A 25,598-nucleotide genomic window follows, 5' to 3' on the forward strand; every position below is an offset into this window, starting at 1 on the left:
TCTCGATCCATTGGTCAAGATTCCTCTTGAACAAGGCCAGAGAGGTGCTCTGCCTCACATGTACCGGGATTTTGTTCCACAGCATAGGGAGTCTCTGGGTGATGAATCTGTCCCTCCAGCACGTTCTATTAATAACCGTGTCAAGGTTTAAGTCTCCCGCCCTTGTGGTTCTGAGGGATCTAGATTTTTTGAGGTGAAGCATATTCATCAAATCAGGGTTTGACATGGCCTTATATGTCAGGCACAGGTCACCTCTGAGCAAGCGGTATGAGACTGAATAGAGCTGGAGTTCTTTCAGTCGGGCAGCATAAGACATATTTTTGAGACCCTTTATCCTTTTGGTGAGGAACTTTTGGGGCCTTTCCAGCTGCTGCAGGTGTCGGGTCAGATACATTCCGAATGGGGCATTGTACTCAATCATAGGTCTAATGAGTGATTGAGTACAGGGGGATGATGACCTCTTTTGATCTAGATGTGAATCCCTTCATGATCAGGTGGGCAATGTAGAAGGTTTTCCTAACTACTTTAGCAACATGAGTGTCAAACGAAAGGCTACTGTCAACCTGGGTCCCCAGATCCCTGATGACTTCGTCTGTGCTCAGTGGATTGCCACGTATATGGTAGCTAGGGGTAACCTTGTTTTTCCCGAAGGGTATAACTATGCATTTCTTGGCATTTAACTTTAGGCCAATTATGATGTAACTGAATGAATGCCTGAATGGTAGGCTTTAAATATCATGAGTACAATAACAACTGATCAAGGCGGTTGCCCCTCTCTTTAGGGGTATACAAACAGAAGAGAAAAAATAACCCTCAAGATAAAGGAATTAAGTATGAGCAGACTGTTCAAAAACAAAACAAGCAAGATTTATTTTAAATTGTTATGCTTACTTCGAAGAATTCAATAGGCATCCTGTCCTGGGAGGCACCATAGGGATAACGAAAATTAACTCTGTTTATACTGAATGACTAGTAACATGAGAAAACTGATTAAGACAACATCAAAATTCTATAATCCCTTATTCAGGCAGTAGTAAGATACTTTATACATTAAAGAAGGCTGGAAAAACTACAAAAAGTATCACGTATATGCAGATGCAGGGATGCTTTGAAAAGGTTTCCAGCAATCTAATAAACCCCACTAATCCTTGCCAAACACATAGTACAGTTTTGTACCTACCATAAATGTAGATGTCCGATAGGTATGCATCTGCAGTCATCACATATGGGGTTGTCCTGCCTCAGGCAGCCCTTCGGTCGGCCGGATTCCAAAGTCTGGGTCCGGCATCGGCTGACGTCGCCCCCTCCCTGACGTCAGAGCGACTGGGGTATAAACGCATCAGCCGACGCCATCTTCCTCAGTGTTTCTTGCCCCAGATGCCAGGTGCCCTCAAAGGAAGGCTAAATTTGGATAAATGCAATAAATTCCAAACATGCACAGAAATATATATATATATATATATATATATATATATATATATATATATATATATATATATACACACACACACACACACACACAACAAATACACCATAATAAATAACCCCACCTAGCTATGAGAGGTTAAAGTACCCAATAAATACCAAAGAGGGGAAGGAGGGAGGGTAAACCTGACTGCAGATGCATACCTATCGGACATCTACATTTATGGTAGGTACAAAACTGTACTATGTCCTTCAAGGATGCATCTGCAGTCATCACATATGGGTAGAATACCATAGCCAATCTGGGGGTGGAGGATCTATGAAAAGGATGGTGTAGCTAAGATGCCCTGCAGGACTGCCGTAGCAAAGCCTGCTCTGGATCTGGAATATAAAGGTAAATTGTAATGCTTGGAAAACGTATGCACGGAGCTCCAAGTAGCAGCTTCTAAAATGTCTTTGGTAGCCACCCCTCTTAAGAAGGCTGTGGAGGTGGCTGTGGCTCTGGTGGAATGAGGTCTAATGTTAGCTGGCACAGTTTTTCCATGGAAGGAATAACAGAAACGAATGCAATTCCCTATCCATTTTGAAATTGTCTGTTTGGAAATTGCTTTTCCTTGTGCACTAGCAGCATATGCTACCAACAGCTGGTCAGTTTTTCTGTAGCTTTTCGTTCTGTCCATGTAGTAGCGCAACTGTCTGTGTATGTCCAGGGTGTGCAGAAGTTTCTCCCCTTTGTTTTGTGGATTTGGAAAGAAGGTAGGCAGGTGAATAGCTTGGTTTAATGAGACCCTGGATACAACACCTTTGGCATAAATGAAGGATTGGTTCTCAGTGAGACTCTGTCCTGATGAAAAATAAGAAATGGCTGTACTGCCATGAGGGCCTGTAACTCGGATACTCTTCTTGCTGAGGTTATGGCCAGAAGGAAGGCGGTCTTCCAAGACAGGAACTGTAGTTCTGCAGATGCTGCTGGTTCAAAGGGAGGCAGAGTTAGTTTTTCCAACATGAAGTTAAGGTCCCAAGTAGGCACTGGAGGTTTCCTTGGAGGATTGATGTTTTTAATTCCTCTTAGAAACTGTCTTAGGAGAGGATGAGAAAAAAAGTACAGTTTTGTACCTACCATAAATGTAGATGTCCGATAGAAATGCATCTGCAGTCCTTACAAATGGGTTGTCCTGTCGACAGGCAGCCCTTCGGTCGGCCGGATTCCAAAGTCTGGGTCTGGCTTCGGCTGGTGTCGCACTTCACCCGACGTCATAGCTGCAGTTCTTCGGGTATAAAGGCATCAGCCGACGCCATTTTCCTCTGTTTCTTGCCCCAGATGCCAGGTGCCCTCTTGGATGGCTAAATTTGGATAAATGCCAATGTTTCCAAATAGTAGAGAGCAAACACATAAAATAAGCATGTATGTACATATATACAAACAAATACACCATAACAGATCCCCCCCAAGCTAGCTAAAAGATGGCAAATACCCTAGGAGTACCACAGAGGGGAAGGCGGGTGGGTAATCCTGACTGCAGATGCATTCCTATCGGACATCTACATTTATGGTAGGTACAAAACTGTACTATGTCCTTCAAGGATGCATCTGCAGTCCTTACAAATGGGTAGAATACCATAGCCAAACTAGGGGAGGAGGAAAAAAGAGATATTATGGTGTAGTTAGGATCCCTTGAAAAACAGCAGTGGCAAAACCTGCTCGGGATCTAGAGTATAAAGGTAAATTATAATGCTTGGCAAATGTATGCACGGAGGTCCAAGTAGCAGCCTCTATAATGTCCTTGGTAGCCACCCCTCGTAAGAAAGTTGTAGTAGTGGCTGTAGCCCTTGTGGAGTGAGGACTGATGTTCTCTGGAGTTTTCTTTCCATGGAAGGAGTAACAAAATCTAATGTAATTTCCTATCCACTTGGAGATTGTCTGTTTTGAAATTGCTTTTCCTTCCCTTCCTGTTGCATATGCTACCAGAAGCTGGTCAGTTTTTCTATTGCACTTGGTCCTGTCCAGGTAGTAGCGTAATTGTCTATGCACATCCAAGGTATGCAACAGTCTTTCTCCCCTGTTCTGTGGGTTGGGGAAGAATGTAGGTAGGTGGATAGCCTGGTTTAAAGACACTCTGGATACCACCTTAGGCATAAATGTAGGATTTGTTCTCATGGACACTCTATCTTGATGGAAGATCAGGAAGGGTTGCACTGCCATTAATGCCTGTAGTTCAGAAACCCTTCTTGCTGAGGTGATTGCCAGCAGGAAAGCAGTCTTCCAGGATAAGTATTGTAATTCTGCTGTTGCTGCTGGTTCGAAAGGAGGAAGTGTCAATTTTTCTAGTACAAAGTTCAAGTCCCATGCTGGCAATGGTGGTTTCCTAGGAGGTTTTACATTTTTAATTCCTCTCAGAAACTGCCTGAGCAGAGGATGTGAGAAGACAGGAGGATCCAAGCTGTATTCTGCCGAAATAGCTGATGCATGTATCTTGATGGAAGAATAGGACAGGCCTGTATGGAAGAGCTCTGCCAAATACTCCAGGATGTTGGCTATGTTTACCAGTGACACATCTTTTCCCTTTGCAGCACTCCAACTGAGATATCTTTTCCATTTTGCTGCATAATTCTTTCTTGCTGAAGGTCTGCGAGCCTCAAGGATAATGTCTTTAACCCTTTGGGATAAATTTGGGTTAATTGCTCTTATGTAATGTTCCAGGCAGTCAGCTGCAGAGTTTTCAGGTTTGGATGCAGGATGTTGTAGTTGTTCTGTGTTAACAGCAATGGGATCAGGGGTAGTGTCCACATTTGTTCCCGAGACATGCTCCTCAGTAATGGGTACCAATGTTGTCTTGGCCAGTCTGGAGCTATCAGAATGATCCTTGGACGTTCCTCTTTGATCTTCAATAGCACCTTGTGCATCAAAGGAAGTGGTGGGAATGCATATGCTGTCAGGTTTTTCCAACTGAAAGATAGGGAGTCCACCTTCCAAGCAAGTGGGTGATACGTCCTTGTGCAGAATTTCTTTAGCTGGTGATTGAGTGGGGATGCAAATAAGTCTATTTGTGGTAGTCCCCATTTTCTTGTGATGGCTTTGAAGATGTCCGGGTGCAGCATCCATTCGTGGGCATCCGTGGTAGTTCTGCTTAATATGTCTGCTAGAATGTTTTCTTTTCCCGGTACAAACATTGCTTGTAACTGAATGTTGTAGCTCAGAGCCACATTCCATAGGTCCAGTGCCATCCGGCACAGAGGGTATGAATGTGTGCCTCCCTGTTTGTTGATGTACCACATAACTGTGGTGTTGTCTGTCCTTATCATCAACTGTCCTTCTTGGAGAAATGGTCTGAATGTCTGGATTGCCAATTTTACTGCCAGCATTTCCTTTAGATTTATGTGCAGGTGCAGCTGATCTTGAGTCCATAAGCCTTGTATGCACTTGTCCAGCATGTGGGCCCCCCAACCGAGGTCTGAGGCGTCCGTTGTGATGGTTTGGCTTGGTTGACTGCTGTAGAAGGGCAATCCTGTGTTTGATTCACAGGCCTGAGCCCACCATAGGAACTCTTGCTTCAGGCATGGTATTAGTGGAATTTTGGTTTCTAGGCTGTGTTTGTGTTGAGACCATAAATTCTTCAGGTACCACTGTAGCTTTCTCATATGCAGTCTGGCATGAGGGACCAGAATTATGCAGGATGCCATGAAGCGCAGGGCTTGCAGTACTTTTCTTGCTGTTAGATTGTTCTGCTTTGTTAATGCCAAGAAGTAGAGAGGAAGTTGTTCTTGCTTTTCTACAGTTAGGAATGCCATTTGCTTTGATGTGTCCAGCTCTGCACCCAAAAAGGTTATTCTTTGGGATGGTATCAGCCTTGACTTTTTTATATTGACTATATATCCCAGGGCTTGCAGCAAGTAAATGACTCTTTGTAAGTCTTCTGTTAGCTTGTTTTTGTTGTCCGCTTGTATCAGGCAGTCGTCCAGGTAGGGATAAATTTGGATTCCCTGAAGTCTGCAATGAGCGATTACTGATGCCAGGCATTTAAGTGAACACTCTGGGCAGTAGATAAGCCAAAGGGCAATGCTGAGAATTGATAATGCTCTGATCCTGCAAGAAATCTGAGGTATCTTCTGCAATTTGGTCGTATGGGGACGTGCAGGTATGCCTCCTTGAGATCTAGAGTTACCAGCCAAGACTCCTTGCCCAGCATGGGAAGAAGCTGCTGTAGAGTCAGCATTTTGAATTTTGGAACAATGAGGAATGTGTTTAAAGCGGACAGGTCGAGAATAGGCCTCCATTTGTTCTCTTTTCTTGGTACCAGGAAGAGTCTGGAGTAAAATCCCTTTCCTTGTTCCATAGATGGTACCTTTTCCACAGCTCTCATTCTTACTAATTGAGCTATTTGTTTTAGAGCTTCTGCCTTTTGATTTGGTGGTAGGTTTGGCATTCCTTTTTTTCCTGGTAGAGTATGGAAATGAAACCTGTAACCTTGGTCTATAGTTTGCAAAATCCACTTGTCCCTTGTGATGTAATGCCAGTTCTTTGAAAATAAGGCTAGCTTTCCGCCTAAGGGTGCTGCTAGTTGTTCCCTGGTAGGCGGTGCCAGAGCCAAGTCACTGTGATTGTCCTGTTGCAGTGGTGGTGGCTGCGTCTGTGCCTCGCTGGTTGTTGCCCTGCCACTGGCGTCCCTGTAGGCACCCCTGGATTGATTTCTGCCTCTGGAACGCCTATTCCTGCCTCTCTGAGCTTTTGAGGAGTCTGGAAAGGACCAATTTTTGGAGGGCCAGTTCCTGCTAAACCTTGGAGGTTGGACCTGTAAGAAGTCTTTCACTGTTTGTACAGATTTTGCCTTCTCTTCCATTTTCTTCAGTACCTGCTGTGCAGGAGAACCAAATAAATTGACCTTGTCCATGGGAGCATCTAATAGTTTTGCTTTGACATGGTCCGGTAAGGCCTGTTCTTTCAACCATGCATGCCTTCTGATAACTGTGCCAGTCATGGCTGATCTAAAGGAAGCCTCCAGTGCATCATAGCCGCATTTTAAAGAATGGTTACTAACTTTCTGAATGTTATGTACCATTTCCTGAACATATTTCTTATCTAAAGGTTCATCAGAGGACAGTTTTTAGTTAACTGATCAAGCATAAACTCCTGATATTGGATCATATGAAATTGACAGTTCAAGGCCCTAGCTGACAGAGTAGCAGAGGTGTATACTTTTTTACCCCATCTCTCTAAGGACCTGGATTCCCTTTCAGAGGGGAGGGGATTTTTAGCAGAGGTAGATGCTACTGCCTTAGGCCCCTGGGAGATAGTCTCGGATCTGCGAAAGGAGCCTTGTATAAATGGTGATGTGTGTCCGGGACCCTGTAGAACCTATCGGGCTTAGCAGGGGCTGGAGGTAATGAATCAGGAGCAGTACAAGCATCATTAAATGCATCATCTACAACAGAAAGAACTGGAGGTATAGCTAAAGGCCTATGTTGTGGTAAATGCAAAAAGGTTCTAAGCCTTTTCCTGGAGTCTGAGAAATCTTGGCCCTGCCACTGAAATTGTTCCCTCATGGCATGTAAGGTTTCCCCAAAGGAAAATTCCTCAGGTGGAGAGGCAGAAGGGATCGACTCTTCAGCATCAGAGTCTTCGTAAGGGGAATAAGGAGCCTCTGGAGGGTCTGAATTGTCTGAATCATCAGAGGAATCATCCGTGGACACTGGCTCAGGGGGCTCTGCTCTAGGTCTCTTCTCTGGAGGTGGATGACAGGCCCTGTCTGGATGAGGTTGGGATCCCCTGATTAAAGAAATGAGATCCTCTGCCAGAGAAAGCATTTGGGAACTGGAGCTGGGCCTGTGAGAGGGGGGCTTAACAGGCACAGTCTTAGTAGCTTTAGCTGCTTTAGCCCTGGCAAAAGCCTTAATGGACATGGCTGCAGGAGGCCTAGCAGCTCCACGTGCAGGGGTCGAAATATCCAAGGGAATAGTGTCCGATAATTCCTGAGAAACCACAAAAGCAGGTTGGATTTCAGAAGCCGATTCTACCAGGTTAGAAGAGGCCTCGGTAGAAGGCATGGTTTCGGCTGAAGAAAGAACCGCTTGCTCGGTTTCGGCCGAAACAGAGACACCCACGGTATGCTTAACCGCGGTTTCGGCCGAAACCGCGGACCGCGAGTGTCGGTCCTTTTCTTTGCGTTTTTTGGATATTTGAGTAGTCGGAGGATCCGACGGCATAATATAAGCAAAATCAGAGCCGAAAAACTGCTCAGCAAACTCCGACCGACGTCTAAGCGTCCGTCGGTTAAAAGAAGCACAGGCTAGACAAGCTGCTACGTCGTGGTCTGGGCCTAAACAAGGTAAGCAGTAAGAGTGGAAATCTTTATGAGGTATTTGTTTCCCACAAGTTAAACAGTTATTCACTTTTTCTGACATCGGCTGAGGCAAGAAAGAGTCCCCAATGGGGTACTTAGCTTTTTAGAAGTCTTCGAAGTAGTATTCGGTAGTAGTAATCTCTGGATCTGACCGACCGGCACTTGCGAACAGCTTCTGCTTCGGGCGCCATGCGGTAAGAAAGACTGAGGAAAATGGCGTCGGCTGATGCCTTTATACCCGAAGAACTGCAGCTATGATGTCGGGTGAAGTGCGACACCAGCCGAAGCCAGACCCAGACTTTGGAATCCGGCCGACCGAAGGGCTGCCTGACGACAGGACAACCCATTTGTAAGGACTAAAGATGCATCCTTGAAGGACATCAGGTGGATCAGTATTGTACTCTGCTGAAATTGCTGAAGCATGAATTTTAATGGAAGAGTAAGACAGGCCATTGTGGAGCATTTCTGCCAAGTATTCCAGGATATGTGGCATGTTCATCACTGTCACATCTAGGCCCTTTGTGGTGTTCCAAATGTGAAATCTTTTCCATTTTGCTGAATATGCCTTTCTTGTGGAAGGCCTGCGAGCTTCCATGATGATATCCTTCACTCTCTGGGATAGCTTATCCTGAGGAGGAGTCAAGGTATTTTCCAGGCTGTTAGTCGCAAAGTTTTCAGGTTGGAATGCAGAGTTTTGTAAATGTGCTGTGTCAGGAGAAGTGGCCATTGAGGAAGAGGCCATGGTTTCGTGTGTGACATGCTCTTTAACAGTGGGTACCAGTGCTGTCTTGGCCAGTCCGGAGCTGTCAGTATCACTTTTGGCTGCTCTGTCCTGATCTTCAGTAAGACCTTGGTCATTAATGGAAGAGGTGGAAATGCATAAACTGTTAGGGTTCTCCAGCTGAAAGATAGGGCGTCCACTTTCCATGCTTGTGGGTGGTATTGTCCTTGAGCAGAATTTCTTCAGCTGATGATTGTGGGGGGAGGCAAAAAGATCTATGTCTGGCCTTCCCCATGATTGTGTTATTTGTAGGAAGATGTCTGGGTGCAACATCCATTCGTGTGCATCCATGATATTTCTGCTTAAGCTGTCTGCCAGTATATTGTCTTTTCCTGGCACAAACTGGGATTGCAGGTCTATATTGAGTTTCAAGGAAAGTTCCCATAGAGTCATTGCCAGTCTGCAAAGAGGGTAGGAATGGGTGCTTCCTTGCTTGTTTATGTACCACATAACTGTGGTGTTGTCTGTCCTTAGCAGGTGGCCTTGATGCAGAAAGAGTTTGAAGGCCTCGATTGCATGCATCACTGCCAGCATTTCCTTTTGATTTATGTGCATGCGTAGCTCCTTTTGTGACCATAGTCCTTGAATACATCTGCCCTCCATGTGTGCTCCCCAACCGTGGTCTGAAGCGTCCGTTGTAATAGTCTGGCTGGCTATTGGCTTGCTGAAGTGCATACCCTGTTTGATTGGCTTGCTTGAGCCCACCACAGAAATTCCTTTTGGAGACATGGAATGAGTGGGATCAAAGTTTCTAAGCTGTGGCTGTGCTGAGTCCATAAACTCCTTAGGTACCATTGTAGTTTCCTCATATGCAGCCTTGCTTGGGGAATGAGAAGAATGCAAGATGCCATGTAACCCAGGGCCTGCAGGATTTTCCTTGCAGTCAGCTGAGTTTGTCTTGTCAGATTCTTGAAGTAATCCGGTAGTTGTCTTTGTTTTTCTTCTGTGAGAAAAGCCATTTGGGTGGTTGTGTCTAAATCCGCACCCAGAAAAGTTATTCTTTGGGATGGAACAAGTCTTGATTTGTGTAAGTTGACTGTATATCCCAATGCCTGCAGTAGGTGGATGGCATAATTCAAGTCCTTTACCAAAGTTTGTTGGCTGTCCGCTTGTATAAGGCAGTCGTCCAGATATGGGTATATTTGAATCCCCTGAAGTCTGCAGTGTGCAATTACTGATGCCAGGCATTTCGTGAATACTCTGGGCGCAGTAGATAAGCCAAAGGGCAATGCTGAGAATTGACAATGCTCTGAGCCTGCAAGAAATCTGAGGTGTCTTCTGCAACTTTGCCTGATAGGGACATGCAGGTATGCCTCCTTGAGGTCTAGAGTCACCAGCCAAGACCCCTTGCCCATCATGGGAAGGAGTTGCTGTAGAGTCAGCATTTTGAATTTTGGCACAATGAGATAAGTATTTAGTGCGGACAAGTCGAGAATAGGCCTCCATTGATTTTCTTTTCTTGGAACAAGGAATAGTCTGGAATAGAATCCTTGGCCTTGTTCTGAAAGAGGAACCTTTTCTATAGCTTTCATTTGCATTAAGTTGCAGATTTGTTTCAAAGCCTCTGCCCTTTGATTTGGTGGCAGGTCTGGCATGCCTTTTCTTTTTGGCAATGTGTGAAAATGGAACCTGTATCCTCTGCCTATTATTTGCAGTGTCCATTTGTCTCTTGCAATTGTGTGCCAATTGTCTGAGAATAAAGAAAGCTTTCCGCCCAAAGGTGCTTCTAATTGAGCCCTGGTTGGCGGAGTCAAAGCAAAGTCATTGAGTCTGTCCTTGTGCAGCAGTTGTAGGTCCTGCACTACCTCTCTGTTTGGGAGGCTGCCATTGACGCCCTCTGTAGGAGCCTCTAGCTTGCCCTCTACCTCTGGCACGCCTGTTCTTGCCTCTCTGAAATCTTTCTGTGTCCGGAAAGGAACAATTCTTGGCAGGCCAATTTCTGCTGAATCTTGGTGGTTGGACTTGTAGAAAATCTTTAACTGTTTGTACAGATTTTGCCTTTTCCTCAACCTTCTTTAAGACCTCCTGAGCAGTGGAGCCAAATAACTTTTGCTTTTCCAGGGGAGCATCCAGAAGCTTAGCTTTAACATGGTCTGGCAGAGATTGTTCCTTCAGCCAAGCATGCCTACGTATGACTGCACCTGTCATAGCTGACCTACATGAAGCTTCCAATGCATCATAACCACATTGTAAGAAATGGTTGCTAACCTGCTGGGAGTTATGTACCAGATCCTGTAGAGATTTGTGATCTAGGGGTTCAGGTGAAGACAGTTTCTTATGCAATTCATCTAACAAATACTCTTGGTACTGTATCATATGAAATTGACAATTTAATGCCCTCATAGAAAGAGTAGCAGAAGTATACACTTTTTTACCCCATCTCTCTAAAGCCCTGGACTCCCTTTCAGAGGGGAGTGGATTTTTAGAGGTGGCAGCTGCAACCCCTTTAGGGCCCTGGGAAATAGTGTCTGGATCAGCTGAGTGGGCCTTGTAAAGAAAATGTGAGTCCGGGACCCTGTAGTACCTATCGGGTTTGACAGGGGCCGGGGGGAAGAGTGTCAGGGGTTATGCTAGACTCAGAGTACACATCATCAATGACATTCAAAACAGGAGGAATAGCCAAAGGTCTATGCTGAGGTAAATGCAGAAAAGTTCTTAATATTTTCATGGAATCAGAAAATTCCTGGCCCTGCCATTTGAAATGCTCTCTCATAGTGTGAAGGGTCTCACCGAAGGATAGCTCTTCAGGAGGGGAGGCCGAGGGGATGGATTCCTCTGCATCAGAATCGTCGTAGGCTGAAAAAGCCTCCTCCTGGTAGTCCGAGAGAGCAGAGCCATCAGAGGCCTCCTCTGAGGAGTGGGGATCAGAGGGCTCAACCCTGGGCCTTTTGTCTAGAGGAGGTAGAGAGCCCCTATCCGGATGAGGTTGAGATCCCCTAATCAAGGAAATAAGGTCCTCTGCTAAAGTAAGAATCTGTGAACTTTTAGAGGGTCCCTGAGGAATAACCCTGGGAGGCATAGCTTTTGTATGTTTAGCAACTTTAGCCCTGGTGAATGCCTTTATGGACATGGATGCAGGAGGCCGAGCTGCACCACGCGCTGGAGTAGTTTTGTCTAGAGGAATGGTGTCGGAAGTTTCCAAGACACCGGTTTCTGAAGGAAATTCAATAACCGACTCAGCAGGGGCCTCCGGGGCCGAGGTTGTCGGTTGAGCGGTTTCGGGTGTCGGAAGTACCAAGGACTCTGTTTCAGCCGAGACCGAGACACTCGCGGTAGGCCTGGCCGTGGTTTCAGCCGAAACCGCGGCCCGCATGTGTCGGTCCTTGCCCTTCCGTTTATTAAATGTGAAGTCCGTTTCTTTATTAAATGTGAAGTCGGAGTCTCGGACGGCATTTTGTATGAAAAACTAGCCCCAAAAAATTCCTCTGCGAACTCCGCCCGACATCTAAGAGTGCGTCGGTTGAAGGAAGCACAGGCTGAACAGGCCGAGACGTCGTGGTCTGGGCCTAGGCAGGGGAGGCAGTAAGAGTGGAAATCCTTATGAAGTATTTGTTTCCCACAAGTTAAACAATTATTAACTTTATCTGACATCGGCTGAGGCAAGAAAGAGTCTTTTAAAGTCTTCGGTAGCTGAATTACAGGAGCTGGCCGACCGGCACTTGTGAACTGCTTCTGCTTCGGGCACCAAGCGGCAAGAAAGACGGAGGAAGATGGCATCGGCTGATGCTTTTATACCCCAGTCGCTCTGACGTCGGGGAGGGGGCGACGTCAGCCGACGCCAGACCCAGACTTTGGAATCCGGCCGACCGAAGGGCTGCCTGAGGCAGGACAACCCATATGTGATGACTGCAGATGCATCCTTGAAGGACATCAACCATGAACAGCCTCTACATGGGCTTAAGTGAAGTGGAGTTGCAGTGAGTGAAATTTCTAATGTTATAATCTAATACGGACATCAAAACTTCAGACCATAAAAATTACTTAAAAAAAAAAAGTTTCACATGGTATTCAACATGAGCACCTACTGTAGGTGTAGGTTGCTACATTGGCAACTTTACATAACTGGGGCCATTCTGTATGGTCTCTCATTCGCTTTTGGTCACTGTAAACTACTTAAAACTGTAAAGCATGACTACTCACTGGATTTGTCTTTAATTTGTCTACGATTGTCATGTGGCACAATTACTGTCCTTGTGTCATGCCATGATGAAACTATGACAGCAGCTTTTTACACCCCCCTCCCTAAAAAAAAACCTCCAATGAAAATGGCCCATAACCCAGACAGATACATAAATCAAAAAAAATAATTAACTGAACTATATTATTTCTTGCATACGGCTGCACTATTGTAATGTCTGCATGCCTGTAAATAATGTAAGTACTCCCTGAATACTGCTTAGGTTTTTGTAATTAACTCATTAACCTAACAGCAGTGATCAAAAAATGTTGATCACACCTGCAGCACTACTTGTGTGGACTGTCTTGAACCACTCAAACAAACAGTACTTTTGTTCTGCTGAAACTTAATTGTGGTGTTGAATTTGCAGTATTTGGTGTTATACTTAGGCATATGAAATGTAAGAAAATGACTTCAAGCTTAACAGGAAATGCAAAATGATTTTTTTTTCTTCAGATGAAAGGATTTTATTTGTCTTTCTACTCCCAGCCCTATATAACTTTTGCCAGCCTGCTGGCAGCCAGGAATGTGATACCTAATTATCCGATGGAAAACTGGTGTTAATGAGTTAACACAACAGCTCAATGCTTAAGATGTGCATCAATCCTGTCTAAGTACTCAAACAACCATTCATTCTGCTGACCTCTGTGTAAGGGGTTAAGGAGGTAGCAAGCTATACAAGGCAAACCAAACTTTCCCATCTCAGCAACAGTCTCCGGCTCAACTTCAGGTTAGCGGAGAGGTACAACCCCTTTAACATGTCCTTAGTCTGTCCCAGGGTTTTCCCCCCAGTGTGCTGTTCTTTGTAAACTACCACTACAGAAGGCATCCTACTAAGGTGCCCAATCCAGACTGACTGATTGTCAACATGCAGAAGCAGTGGCTGTACTCAAGAGATCCTGTTCTATTGCCAAGCTCCTGACTCTACCACAGAAAGGAAGCCCTCCCTACTCTACAAAGGAACTTCATTTTTTAATGTCCGTTTCCAACGCCATCTTTTTTGGACACTATCAAAAACTCATAGCTTTGGGTACAGACTGAAAAGATGAGACTGCAGATGGAATAGGTAAAAATGGGGATAAACAATGACCAGTAAACTTGCATCTTCATTCTAGCACTATTGTCTTGCTTCACCATTAGAATTTGGTCAACACCTACTGTACTGGTGATTCTCCCATCCGCTGTTCAATGAGTCGAGCCCTCTACACTCACTCCGTACACAAGATCCATGATGCTTAAGCTCTTCCATCCGTTTTCAGCAGGTAACGGATGAGGCAGCTACCTCAATCTGGTCTTTTCTGGTAGAACCACAGTCTCCAAGTTGGAGGTGCTGTTACTCATCCCAGCCTAGTCACACACTGCAGAGAATTCCTACGCTGCACATTAGAAATTTCATTCCCAAGGATGAGGATATTCACAAACAACAAAGATGCCATTTTCACTTACCCAGGCTGGATATCCTCCAGAACTTGGCAATGTTGCTTCATCTTGTCCATGAAAAAGTACAGTTTTGTACCTACCATAAATGTAGATGTTCGAAGATCCACATTGCTGCAGTCCTTACACTTGGGTAGTCCGCTGTCCTCGGTCGGCCCGAATATCAAAGTATTAGGCTGACGTCGGTCAAGGCGCTTAAGACTGACATCAGAACGTCAGTGTACAAATGCGCATGACCGACGTCATATCCTCAGTCTTTTCTTGCCCCAGATGTCAGAAGACCCTAAAAAGAAAGGTCAAAACCAAAAGACAGCAAAAAACAACCAACCACCCTTGCACTAATCATATGTACACTATATACAATATCCACAATATTCACAACCCAAACCACACAACCTCTAACTACAGAGGGAAGGAGGGAGGTAAATTGGACTGCAGCAATGTGGATCTTGAACATCTACATTTATGGTAGGTACAAAACTGTACTATGTTCTTCATCTCACATTGCTGCAGTCCTTACACTTGGGTAGAATCCCAAAGCAGAGGTAAGGGAGGATGGCAAAACTATAAAGCATTAGGAGCTGCCAAAATGCCCTGTAAAATTGCAGTGGCAAAACCAGCCCTAGATTTAGAGTAAAGTGGAAGGTGGTAATGCTTAGAGAAAGTATGCACTGAACTCCAAGTAGCTGCCTCCAAAATATCTTTAGTTGCCACCCCTTAAAAGCTGTAGAAGTGGCAGTAGCCCTAGTGGAATGAGGCCCAATCCCAGCTGGAATCACCTTACCATGATGGGAATAACAGAAAGCAATACAAAACCCAATCCACTTAGAAATAGTTTGTTTTGACACAGGCTTGCCCTGAGAACCCAAAGCAAATGAAACAAATAACTGCTGAGACTGCCTGAACCCTTTAGTTCTGCTCAAATAATATCGCAACTGCCTGTGTAAATCCAAAGTGTGCAAAATCTTTTCCCCTTTATTTTGGGGTTTGCATAAAAGTAGGCAAATGAATAGTTTGGTTTAAAGCCACACTAGAAACCACTTTAGGCATAAAGGAAGGATTAGTACGCAAAGATACCCTGTCCTTATGGAAAATTAAGAAAGGCTCAACCGCCATAAGGGCCTGTAATTCAGAAACCCTTCTCGCAGAGGTAATGGCCAACAAAAAAGCAGTCTTCCATGACAAATATTTCAACTCGGCAGTAGCTGCAGGCTCAAAAGGTTGTAGAGTGAGTTTCTCCAACACAAAATTGAGATCCCAAGCAGGAGTAGGAGCTCTACGTGGGGGTCTTATCCTTTGTTTAAGCAATTCCTTAGAGGGGCAAAGAATATGAGAAAACAATGGTGGGTCACAGTCATAGTGAGCAGAAATTGCTGCAGCATGAACCTTAATAGAAGAGAAGGACAACCCCTTGTCCAGTAACTCAGTAAGATATTGAAGAGCCACTCTTAAATTAGGCTTAGAAACATCAAATTACTTTGCTGTACTCCAAAATAAAAATCTCTTCCATTTATCTGCGTACACTTTCCTTGTACTAGGCCTTCTGGCCTCCAAAATAACATTCAAAACTTGTTGTGGAAGCTGAGACCCTCCAGGGTTTAAAACAGAATATGCCAGGCTGTTAGATGTAGAGAGTGAAGTTTGACATTGAGTAAATGACTGTTCTCCTGAGACAGCAGGTGTGGAATTGAAGGCAAAGGCCATGGAGGCTCCTGCACCAGACTTCTCAGTAATGGGTACCAGTGCTGTCGAGGCCAATCTGGAGCTATTAAAATCATCTTTGGCTTGTCCTGTCTGACCTTCAGGAGTACCTTTGGGAGGAGAGGCAGAGGTGGAAAGGCATACACATGAAGATTGCTCCACTTGAATGAAAGAGCATCCACTTTCCAAGCTGTGGGATGAAACCTTTTGTGCAAAACTTTGGCAGCTGGTAGTTTAGTGGAGAAGCGAACAGATCTATGTCTGGAGTTCCCCATAACACTGTCAATTTCTGAAATACATGAGGATCCAATTTCCACTCGTGGGGATCCATAATTTGTCTGCTCAACACATCTGCTAAGGAGTTCTGTGCTCCCGGCAGAAACCTTGCCTGAAGATTCAGCTGTAAACTGAGAGCAGTCTCCCACAAAATCATTGCTTGTCTGCATAGAGGGATAAGAATGCGTCCCCTTGCTTGTTGATGTACCACATGACAGTTGTGTTGTCTGTTAGAACCAACACCTGCCCTGGAAGAAGTAAATCCTTGAAAGCTATTAATGCAAATTGGACTGCTAACATCTCCTTCAAGTTGATATGTAGATGTTGAAGTCTGGCAGGCCACGTGTCTTGTATCCACTTTCCATTTAGATGAGCTCCCCAAGCTTTGTCTGAGGCATCTGTCGTTAGAATCTGACTCGCCTCTGGTCGGGTCACAGAGAGTCCCTTGTTTAGGTGACATTCCTGAGCCCACCACAAAAACTCCTTTTGAATGCAAGGTATTATTTGAATGACAGTGTCCATATCTTGGCAGTGCTGTGTCCATACATTTTTGAGATACCATTGTAGCTTCCTCATATGCAGTTTGGCATTGGGAATCACCAGAATACAAGATGCCATGAACCCCAAGGCTTGAAGGACTGTCTTTGCAGTCAGCCTGGACTGATGAGACAACTGATGGAAGTAAAGAGAAAGATTCTTTTGTTTGTCCGGGGTCAAAAAGGCCATCTGGGACGCTGTATTCAGTCTCACACCCAGAAAGCACATGTCCTGAGAGGGTACTAGACTGGACTTTATTTCGTTCACAGAATACCCCAGGCATCTTAGCACTGCTATCACATACTGTAAATGATGAAGAAGTTCGTCCTTTTCTTGGGCCAGAATCAGGCAATCGTCCAAATAAGGATAGATCTGTATTCCTCTTAGCCTGAAGAAAGCTATCACTGGAGCCAGAACTTTCGTGAACACTCTGGGCGGAGTAGATAAGCCAAAGGGCAATGCAGAGAACTGATAATGAGAAGTCCCAGCCAGCAGATACTTCCTGCAACTGAGCCTGATAGGAACATGAAGGTAAGCCTCGAGATCCAGAGTCACCATCCAGTGATCTTTGCCCAGCAGAGGTAAAAGCTGATGTAACGTCAACATTTTGAACTTGGGAATGTCCAGATATGTGTTGAGGATAGATAAATCCAAAATTGGTCTCCACGTGTTCCCCTTCTTTGGTACTAGGAACAGGCGAGAATAAAATCCTAGGCCCACTTCTGGTAGAGGGACCGGTTGTATGGCCCCTATTTGAAGTAGCAGAGAAATTTGTTTGTGAGCCTCTAGTCTTTGCTGAGGAGGAACGTCTGGCATGCCTTTGAAAGGAGGCAAGGTATGGAAATAAAACTTGTAACCTTGGTGTATGATATCCAATACCCATCTGTCTTGAGTAATCAAACTCCAATTTTCCTTGAAGAGTGCCAACCTTCCTCCCAAAGGTGCTGCCAGGCGAGAAGGATCTGGCAGCTGAAAAGGTAGGTCATTGGGCCTGTTTACGAAAGGACTGGCCCCTGCCCTCACCGAAGACTGTGCAGGTGAACTCCCGTTCTAGGTCTGAAGGAACTCTGAGTCCTGCCCTACCACGTCTAGATCTACCCCTAGACTGAGAATCATAAGAAGGATCGTCCACCCCTTAGCAGGCCAATTCCTACTAAACTTGGAGGCTGAACTTGCAAAAAATCTTTAACAGCCTGCATAGACTTAGCCTTGTCCTCCATTTTCTTCAAGACTGACTCCACAGGTGAACCAAACAACACATCAGACTGTAAAGGAGCATCCAAAATCCTTGTCTTAACATGGTCAGATAAATTCTGATCCCTCAGCCAGGCGTGCCTGCGAAGAACTGAACCAGTGGCAGCCACCCTAGACGAGGCCTGTACAGCATCAAAACCACATTGTAAAGAATGCTTACCCACCTGTTCCGAGACATGCACCAAATCTTGTAATTCTTTACACTCAATGCCTTCCGCCAGAGCATCTACCTTAGACTTCAATTGAGAAAGAAGATAGTTTTGATATTTCAACATGTGAAACTGGCAATTCAAAGCCCTCATAGCTAAGGTGGAAGAAGTATAGACTTTCTTTCCCCATCTATCCAAAGCTCTGGCCTCTTTATCTGGAGGAACCGGATTTTTACAACAGAGGCCTTGACACCCTTAGGTCCCTGACTAACAGTTTCTGGGTCCGCCCTAGGACTCTTATAAAGATATTTATGAGCCTCAGGCACCCTGTAATACCTATCCGGTTTAACAGGAGCAGGAGGCAAAGAATCAGGATTAAGTGAAGCCTGCAAACACATCCTCCACAACATCCAGAACAGGTGGTATAGCCAAAGGCCTATGCTGGGGTAAAAGCAAAAATTCCCTAAGCCTTTTCCTGGAATCAGAGAAGTCCTGACCTTCCCACTTAAAATGTTCCCTCATGGAATGAAGAGTCTCTGAAAAAGAAAAATCCTCTGGAGGAGAAGCAGAAGGAGTGAATCATCTGCATCAGAATCAGAATAAGGAGAGTACTCCTGCAAGTCTTCAGCCGAAGACTCTGAAACATCCGAAGCCTGCTCAAAACTCCCCAACTCTGGTTTCACCCTAGGCCTCTTATCAGGAGGGGGCAAAGAACCTCTAATCAAAGTAATTAAATCTTCTGCCATTTTAAGCATGTGCTTCTTGGGCACAGATCCTGTAGAACTAGGAGTGACACCAACAGAAGCTAAACCTGGCCTGCCTCTGGGAGAAGCCTTGGAAACAGAAGGAGAGAGCCTAACCACCCTAGGAAGGGAGGGGAGTACAGTAACCTGAGAAGCCCCTTCAGCCTGACCTGCCTCCTGAGAGGCCACATCCTGCAATATCAAAGTCTCCCCTGGGACTCCAGAGAAGCCTCGCGGAACCACCGGTTCCACTGGCGCCTAAAGAACCGGCGTCCGCACGGACGACTCTTCTTGCCTGGGTTTAGCTGCTTTGTCTTTGCGCTTCTTCAAAGAAGCGGGCGTCGGAGCATCCGACGGCATATTATAATTGCACCGCTCGAAAACCAACCTGGCACAATCTAACCTTCGCAATAGTGCGCTTATTGAACCTAGCACAAAAGCGACACCCAACAACGTCGTGCTCAGGCCCCAAACAAGGAATACACAAAGTATGATAATCTCTATGCGGTATCTGCTTCCCACAAGAAATACAGTTATTCACTTTTTCTGACATCCGGTAAACCACTGAGGCAAGAAAAACTAAAATATTCTAACGGGTACTTAGCCAACTTTGACTCGGTCTGAAACTCCGAATTCGAAAAATTTCAGAACGCCGAACGGCACTTGCAACGCTGCTTCTGCATCGGACCATGCGGCAAAAAAGACTGAGGATATGACGTCGGTCATGCGCATTTGTACACTGACGTTCTGATGTCAGTCTTAAGCGCCTTGACCGACGTCAGCCTAATACTTTGATATTCGGGCCGACCAAGGACAGCGGACTACCCAAGTGTAAAGACTGCAGCAATGTGAGATGAAGAACATCCACAAACAGAAGGGGAGACGAGACACATCCCTGGCAGAGTACTATGCCCACCCTCAATCAACTTAACACTAACAAATGTGAACACAACTCTAACTCTTCAAATACAGGGACCAAACAGCAGCAGCTCTGGAACCCCATACTGTTTAAGTACTTCACAACAATAAAAACATTAATGCAACTGGTACTTTAACTCTTTCAGCCCACCTTCCGTTTCCATATCTTGTCCTTTTGGAGCCTCTCCAATGTCAATGGTGAACATTACTATCTTTGGTGTCATGGTGGACATTCGATTGCTAAAGCAGAATTTATATGTTCCATCCATATGAGCAGCAAATGTGTACTTCCCACTTGACTCACGGTCTCCTTTATAAATCCCTTTACCATCAGGCCCTGTGATCTAAACAAAAATAAAGTAAAATTAGTAAACAGACAGCATTAGTATGCTTACAGTGGAAATGTCAACATGAGAATTCAGAAAAACAGTAACTGTTAAAGGGCACCAATAATTGGGACATACTCCCAGGCATGTTGTCAAAGATATAGATCTCTTAGGTGCTAGCTCCCATTCTTGCAACAGGGTCAGGGATGTTATGCACTTAGTACTGTCAGTACTACTTTTCAAGCTACTGTCCCTTCAAAACCAAAGTCACATGCTGCCACCACAGAAAAAGTACTTGTGGGTTCTGCACTCTCAACAAAAAAAAAAATGCAATGTAATGGGATCCACATTTTCAGCATCTAAAACAAACTTTTCTTGGTATGGAGTCCCAAATATCTTCCAAATGCTTCGCTATTACCAAATGCCAAGTCTTGCTGGTTCCAAATCTCCCAAAATGTACATTTCCAGCTGTTAACTCTTCCAGTAATTTAAAATTACAAAATGCTGAAAATACACGGGTATGTCAACATTCTGTTTTCTTGGTTGTCAGACCTGTACCTTGGTTTTATAATAATTTCACATTACTAAACATATTACTAACTGTTAGTTTTTGTTTTGTCTTTCGGCTTTTCCCGGTTAGGGGTCGCCACAGCGGAACTCTGGTCCGCTAATGACTGGCAGTTGATTTTTACGTGCAGAGTTGCCAGCCCTGAAGCACAACCTTCAATGAAGGTACGCCCATTCACGCATGTCTCCACACAGAAGATGCTCTAGCTGAGAATCGAACCAGACAGCATCTTACTGGGAGGCGACAACGCTACCGCAGCACCACCACCGCAGTATATTACTAACTGTTAGTAAACACATTAATAAACAAACAAGAGTTAAAAACAGCCCAATAACAGTCTAGTTCAGTCTGGCAGGAGTTAAGTCCCCCCAAGTTTCTTGATACTGAAGGGCAAACCTTTATGACCTAGGTTAGGCGCTCTTCTGAAAAGACTCCATGAGCATCTACATTCAAACATGAAAGTAAAAATAGGATTTTATTATTTCAGGACAAGTACAAAATCTCTAAATAAATACTGCAGAAATGAAAAACAGCATTAAATCGATAAAAGGTCACAAATCAGAATAAATGAAAAATGTGCATCTGTACACCTCTCTCCCTACATCATGCAATCAAATTACCATGGACAATCAGAACATCAACATCCTGGAAGAAAGCGGTGGTGGCTGTAATACCTAAAGAGGGTAAAATCCCATCAGATTCAGCTTCATATAAGCCCATTTCAATCCTAAACCATGGTTATAAAGTGTTTGTTTCTATAATGCCCAAAGGAATGGCAAAGGTGATGTCAATATTGATAGCAATGCATCAATGTGGTTTTGTGGAGGGGAAGCAAACATTTCACAACATTAGCAAAACATTGTTTAGAGGAAGCAGAAAGTAAAATACCACTGCTGTTGGTAGGTCTTGATGCAAAGAAAGCATTTGCCAGAGTAAACTGGGAGTTTATGAGCAGGGCAATGGAAACATTTGCATTCCCTGATAAAATTATAAGGCTAATGAGTACATAAGAGTAATCAGAGACAAACATTAAAGTGGGTGGGCTCCTCTCTGATAATTTCTATTTGAGCAGAGGAACCAGGCAGGGGTGTCCGCTTTCCCCTTTATTTGCATTATATTTAGAACCATTGGCAAAGAAAAACAGGAACTCAGAAATTCAAGGATATAATTGGTATGGTAATCAAGAAAAGCTGGCTCTGTTGCAGACGAAATTATTTTATACCCGATAAAAACAGAAAAGGACATTTCAGTGTTGTGGAACATTCTGAGACAGTTTCAAATCTTTTTTTTTTTGAGATACAAAATCAATGAAGCTAAAACAAAGGCAATAGCTGTAAATTATGTACCCACACACAAACTAGTTCAGCAATATTCATATTCATGGGGACATGATAAAATGAAGTATTTTGGAGCATGGATTAAAAAGGATTCTGGTGTGGCAGCTAAAGATTAACTGGAGCAGACTAAACAAAAGATGATACAAAAACTGAGAAATTTAAAGCTCTGTTTTATGGATATGGACAAAGTACAGTTTTGTACCTACCATAAATGTAGATGTCCGAACTGGATAGCATCTGCAGTCATAACAACTGGGTTGTCCTGTCGTCAGGCAGCCCTTCAGTCGGCCGGATTCCAAAGTCCGGGTCCGGCTGATGTCGCACTTCACCCGACGTCATCTCTGTTGGTCTTCGGGTATAAAAGCATCAGCCGACGCCATTTTCCTCAGTGTTTCTTGCCCCAGATGCCAGTAGCCCTCTTGAAGGCTAAAATTTGGATAGATGCCAATGTTTCCAAAAAGATAGAGGTAAACACAAAAATAAGCATGTATGTACATATATACAAACAAATACACCATAAAAGACTCCCCCCCACCAGCTAGCTATTAGGAGGGTAAACACCCTAGGAGTACCACAGAGGGGAAGGAGGGAGGGTAATCCTGACTGCAGATGCTATCCAGTTCGGACATCTACATTTATGGTAGGTACAAAACTGTACTATGTCCTTCATGGATGCATCTGCAGTCATAACAACTGGGTAGAATACCATAGCCAACTAGGGAGGAGGATAAAAGTAGATTATGGTGTGTTTAGGATCCCTTGCAGTACAGCAGTGGCAAACCCTGCTCGGGATCTGGAATATAGAGGCAAATTATAATGCTTGGCAAATGTATGCACGGAGGTCCAAGTAGCCGCCTCAATAATGTCTTTGGTTGCCACTCCTCGTAAGAAGGCTGTGGTAGTGGCTGTTGCCCTTGTAGAATGAGGTCTTATGTTCTGTGGAATTGGTTTTCCATGGAAGGAGTAACAGAATCGTATGCAATTTCCTATCCATTTGGAGATTGTCTGTTTGGAAATAGCTTTTCCTTCCCTTCCTGTTGCATAGGCTACAAAAAGTTGGTCAGTCTTTCTGCTATTTATTGTTCTGTCCAAGTAGTAGCGTAGCTGTCTATGTACATCCAAGGTATGCAGTATTCTTTCCCTCTGTTTTGTGGGTTGGGAAAGAAGGTAGGTAGGTGGATTGCCTGGTTTAAAGACACTCTGGATACCACCTTAGGCATAAATGTAGGATTAGTCCTCATGGACACTCTATCTTGGTGGAAGATTAGGAAGGGTTGCACTGCCATTAAGGCCTGTAGTTCTGAAACCCTCCTTGCTGAAGTAATTGCCAGTAGGAAAGCAGTTTTCCATGATAGGTGTTGTAGGTCTGCTGTTGCTGCTGGTTCAAAGGGTGATAGTGTCAACTTTTCTAGCACAAAGTTTAAGTCCCAAGCTGGTAATGGTGGTTTCCTTGGAGGTTTTACATTCTTGATTCCTCTGAGGAACTGCCTGAGCAAAGGGTGCGAAAAAACAGGTGGATCAAAGCTGTATTCTGCTGAAATAGCTGATGCATGTATCTTGATGGAGGAGTAGGACAGGCCTGAATGAAGAAGTTCAGCCAGATACTCCAGAATGTTAGGCATATCTATGTTTGACACATCTTTTCCTCTTTCCGTACTCCAAATGACAAACCTTTTCCATTTTCCAGCATAGTTCCTTCTTGTTGAAGGTCTGCGTGCTTCAAGAATAATGTCTTTAACTCTTTGGGAAAGTTCTGGATTAGCTGCTGCTATGTGATGTTCCATGCAGTCAGTTGCAACATTTTTAGGTTTGGATGTATGATGCTGTAGTTGTTCTGAGTTAACATCAAAGGCATCAGGGGTATTGGCCACATATTGTTCTGAGACATGCTCCTCAGCAGTGGGTACCAGTGTTGTCTTGGCCAGTTTGGAGCTATCAGGATTATCCTTGGACGTTCTTCCTTGATTTTTAGTAGTACTTTGTGTATCAAGGGAAGAGGTGGGAATGCATATGCTGTTAGGCCTTTCCAGCTGAAGGAGAGCGAATCCACTTTCCATGCTAGTGGGTGGAATGTCCTTGTGCAGAACTTTTGAGCTGGTGATTGAGAGGTGATGCGAATAGATCTATCTGAGGCATTCCCCATTTCTTTGAGATGGTCTTGAAGATGTCCGGTGCAGCTTCCATTCGTGGGCATCCGATGTGGTTCTGCTTAATATGTCTGCTAGAGTATTTTCTTTTCCCCGGTACAAATATTGCCTGTAACTGGATGTTGTAGCTGAGTGCCAGGGTCCACAGCTCCAAAGTCATTCTGCATAGGGGGTATGAATGAGTGCCTCCCTGTTTGTTGATGTACCACATGACTGTGGTGTTGTCTGTCCTTATCATCAACTGGCCCTCTTGGAGAAATGGTTTGAACTTTTGGATTGCCAGTTTTACTGCCAGCATTTCTTTTAGGTTGATGTGCAGGTGAAGTTGATCCTGTGTCCACAATCCTTGCACGCATTTGTCCAGCATGTGGGCCCCCATCCTAGCTCTGAAGCGTCTGTTGTGAGGGTCTGGTTTCCTTGACATCTCCAAAGGGTAGGCCTGGGTTTGACTGACATGCCTGAGCCCACCATAGGAACTCCTGCTTTAAGCATGGAATTAGTGGGATTTCTGTTTCTAGGCTGTGTCTGTGTTGGGACCATAAATTCTTTAGGTACCACTGTAGTTTTCTCATATGTAGTCTGGCAAATGGGACCAAGATTATGCATGATGCCATGAAGCCCAAGGCCTGCAGTACTTTTCTTGCTGTTAACTTGTTCAGTTTTGTTAGTGCCAAGAAGTAAAGAGGGAGTTCTTTTTGTTTTTCTGTAGTCAGGAATGCCATTTGTTTTACTGTGTCCAATTCCGCCCAAGGATGTCCTTGTTTGGGATGGTATCAGCCTTGACTTTTGTAAATTGACTGTGTATCCCAGTGCTTGTAGCAAGTAAATGACCCTTTGTAAATCTGTTGCCAGCTTGCTTTTGTTGTCCCCTTGTAGCAGGCAGTCGTCCAGGTATGGGTAAATTTGAATTCCCTGTAGTCTGCAATGGGCGATTACTGATGCCAGGCATTTTGTGAATACTCTGGGCAGTAGATAAGCCAAAGGGCAATGCTGAGAATTGATAGTGCTCTGATCCTGCAAGAAATCTGAGGTATCTTCTGCAGATTGGTCGAATGGGGACGTGCAGGTATGCCTCCTTGAGATCTAGAGTTACCAGCCAAGACTCCTTGCCCAGCATGGGAAGAAGTTGCTGTAGGGTCAGCATTTTGAATTTTGGGACAATGATGTATGTATTTAAGGTGGACATGTCGAGAATTGGTCTCCAACTTTTGTCCTTTCTTGGAACTAGGAATAGTCTGGAGTAGAACCCCTTTCCTTGCTCTGCTGTTGGCACTCTTTCCACAGCTCTCATGTTTGCTAACTCCATTATCTGTTGTAGTGCCTCTGTTTTTTTGATTTGGAGGTAGATTTGGCATTCCTCTTTTGACTGGTAAAGTGTGGAAGTGAAACCGGTAACCTTGATCTATGGTTTGTAAAATCCACTTGTCTTTTGTTATGTAGTGCCAGTTCTTTGAAAATAAGGTTAACTTTCCGCCTAGAGGAGC

General features: G+C 44.5%; 1 protein-coding gene across 2 annotated transcripts in view; it reads right to left on the reverse strand.

Annotated features, from left to right (window-relative positions):
* TMED2 (transmembrane p24 trafficking protein 2) overlaps window positions 1-25,598 on the reverse strand; it is a 535,599-nt gene that overhangs the window by 270,507 nt on the left and 239,494 nt on the right. For both annotated transcript variants that reach the window (XM_044068555.1, XM_044068556.1), the window contains exon 2: window positions 19,888-20,080. In XM_044068555.1, the coding sequence (XP_043924490.1) occupies window positions 19,888-20,080 (193 nt within the window). The remainder of the gene's footprint in view (window positions 1-19,887; window positions 20,081-25,598) is intronic.

This window comes from Protopterus annectens, chromosome 4.part0 (genome assembly GCF_019279795.1).
Source record: "Protopterus annectens isolate FY-2018-M chromosome 4.part0, PAN1.0, whole genome shotgun sequence".
NCBI lineage: Eukaryota > Metazoa > Chordata > Ceratodontiformes > Protopteridae > Protopterus > Protopterus annectens.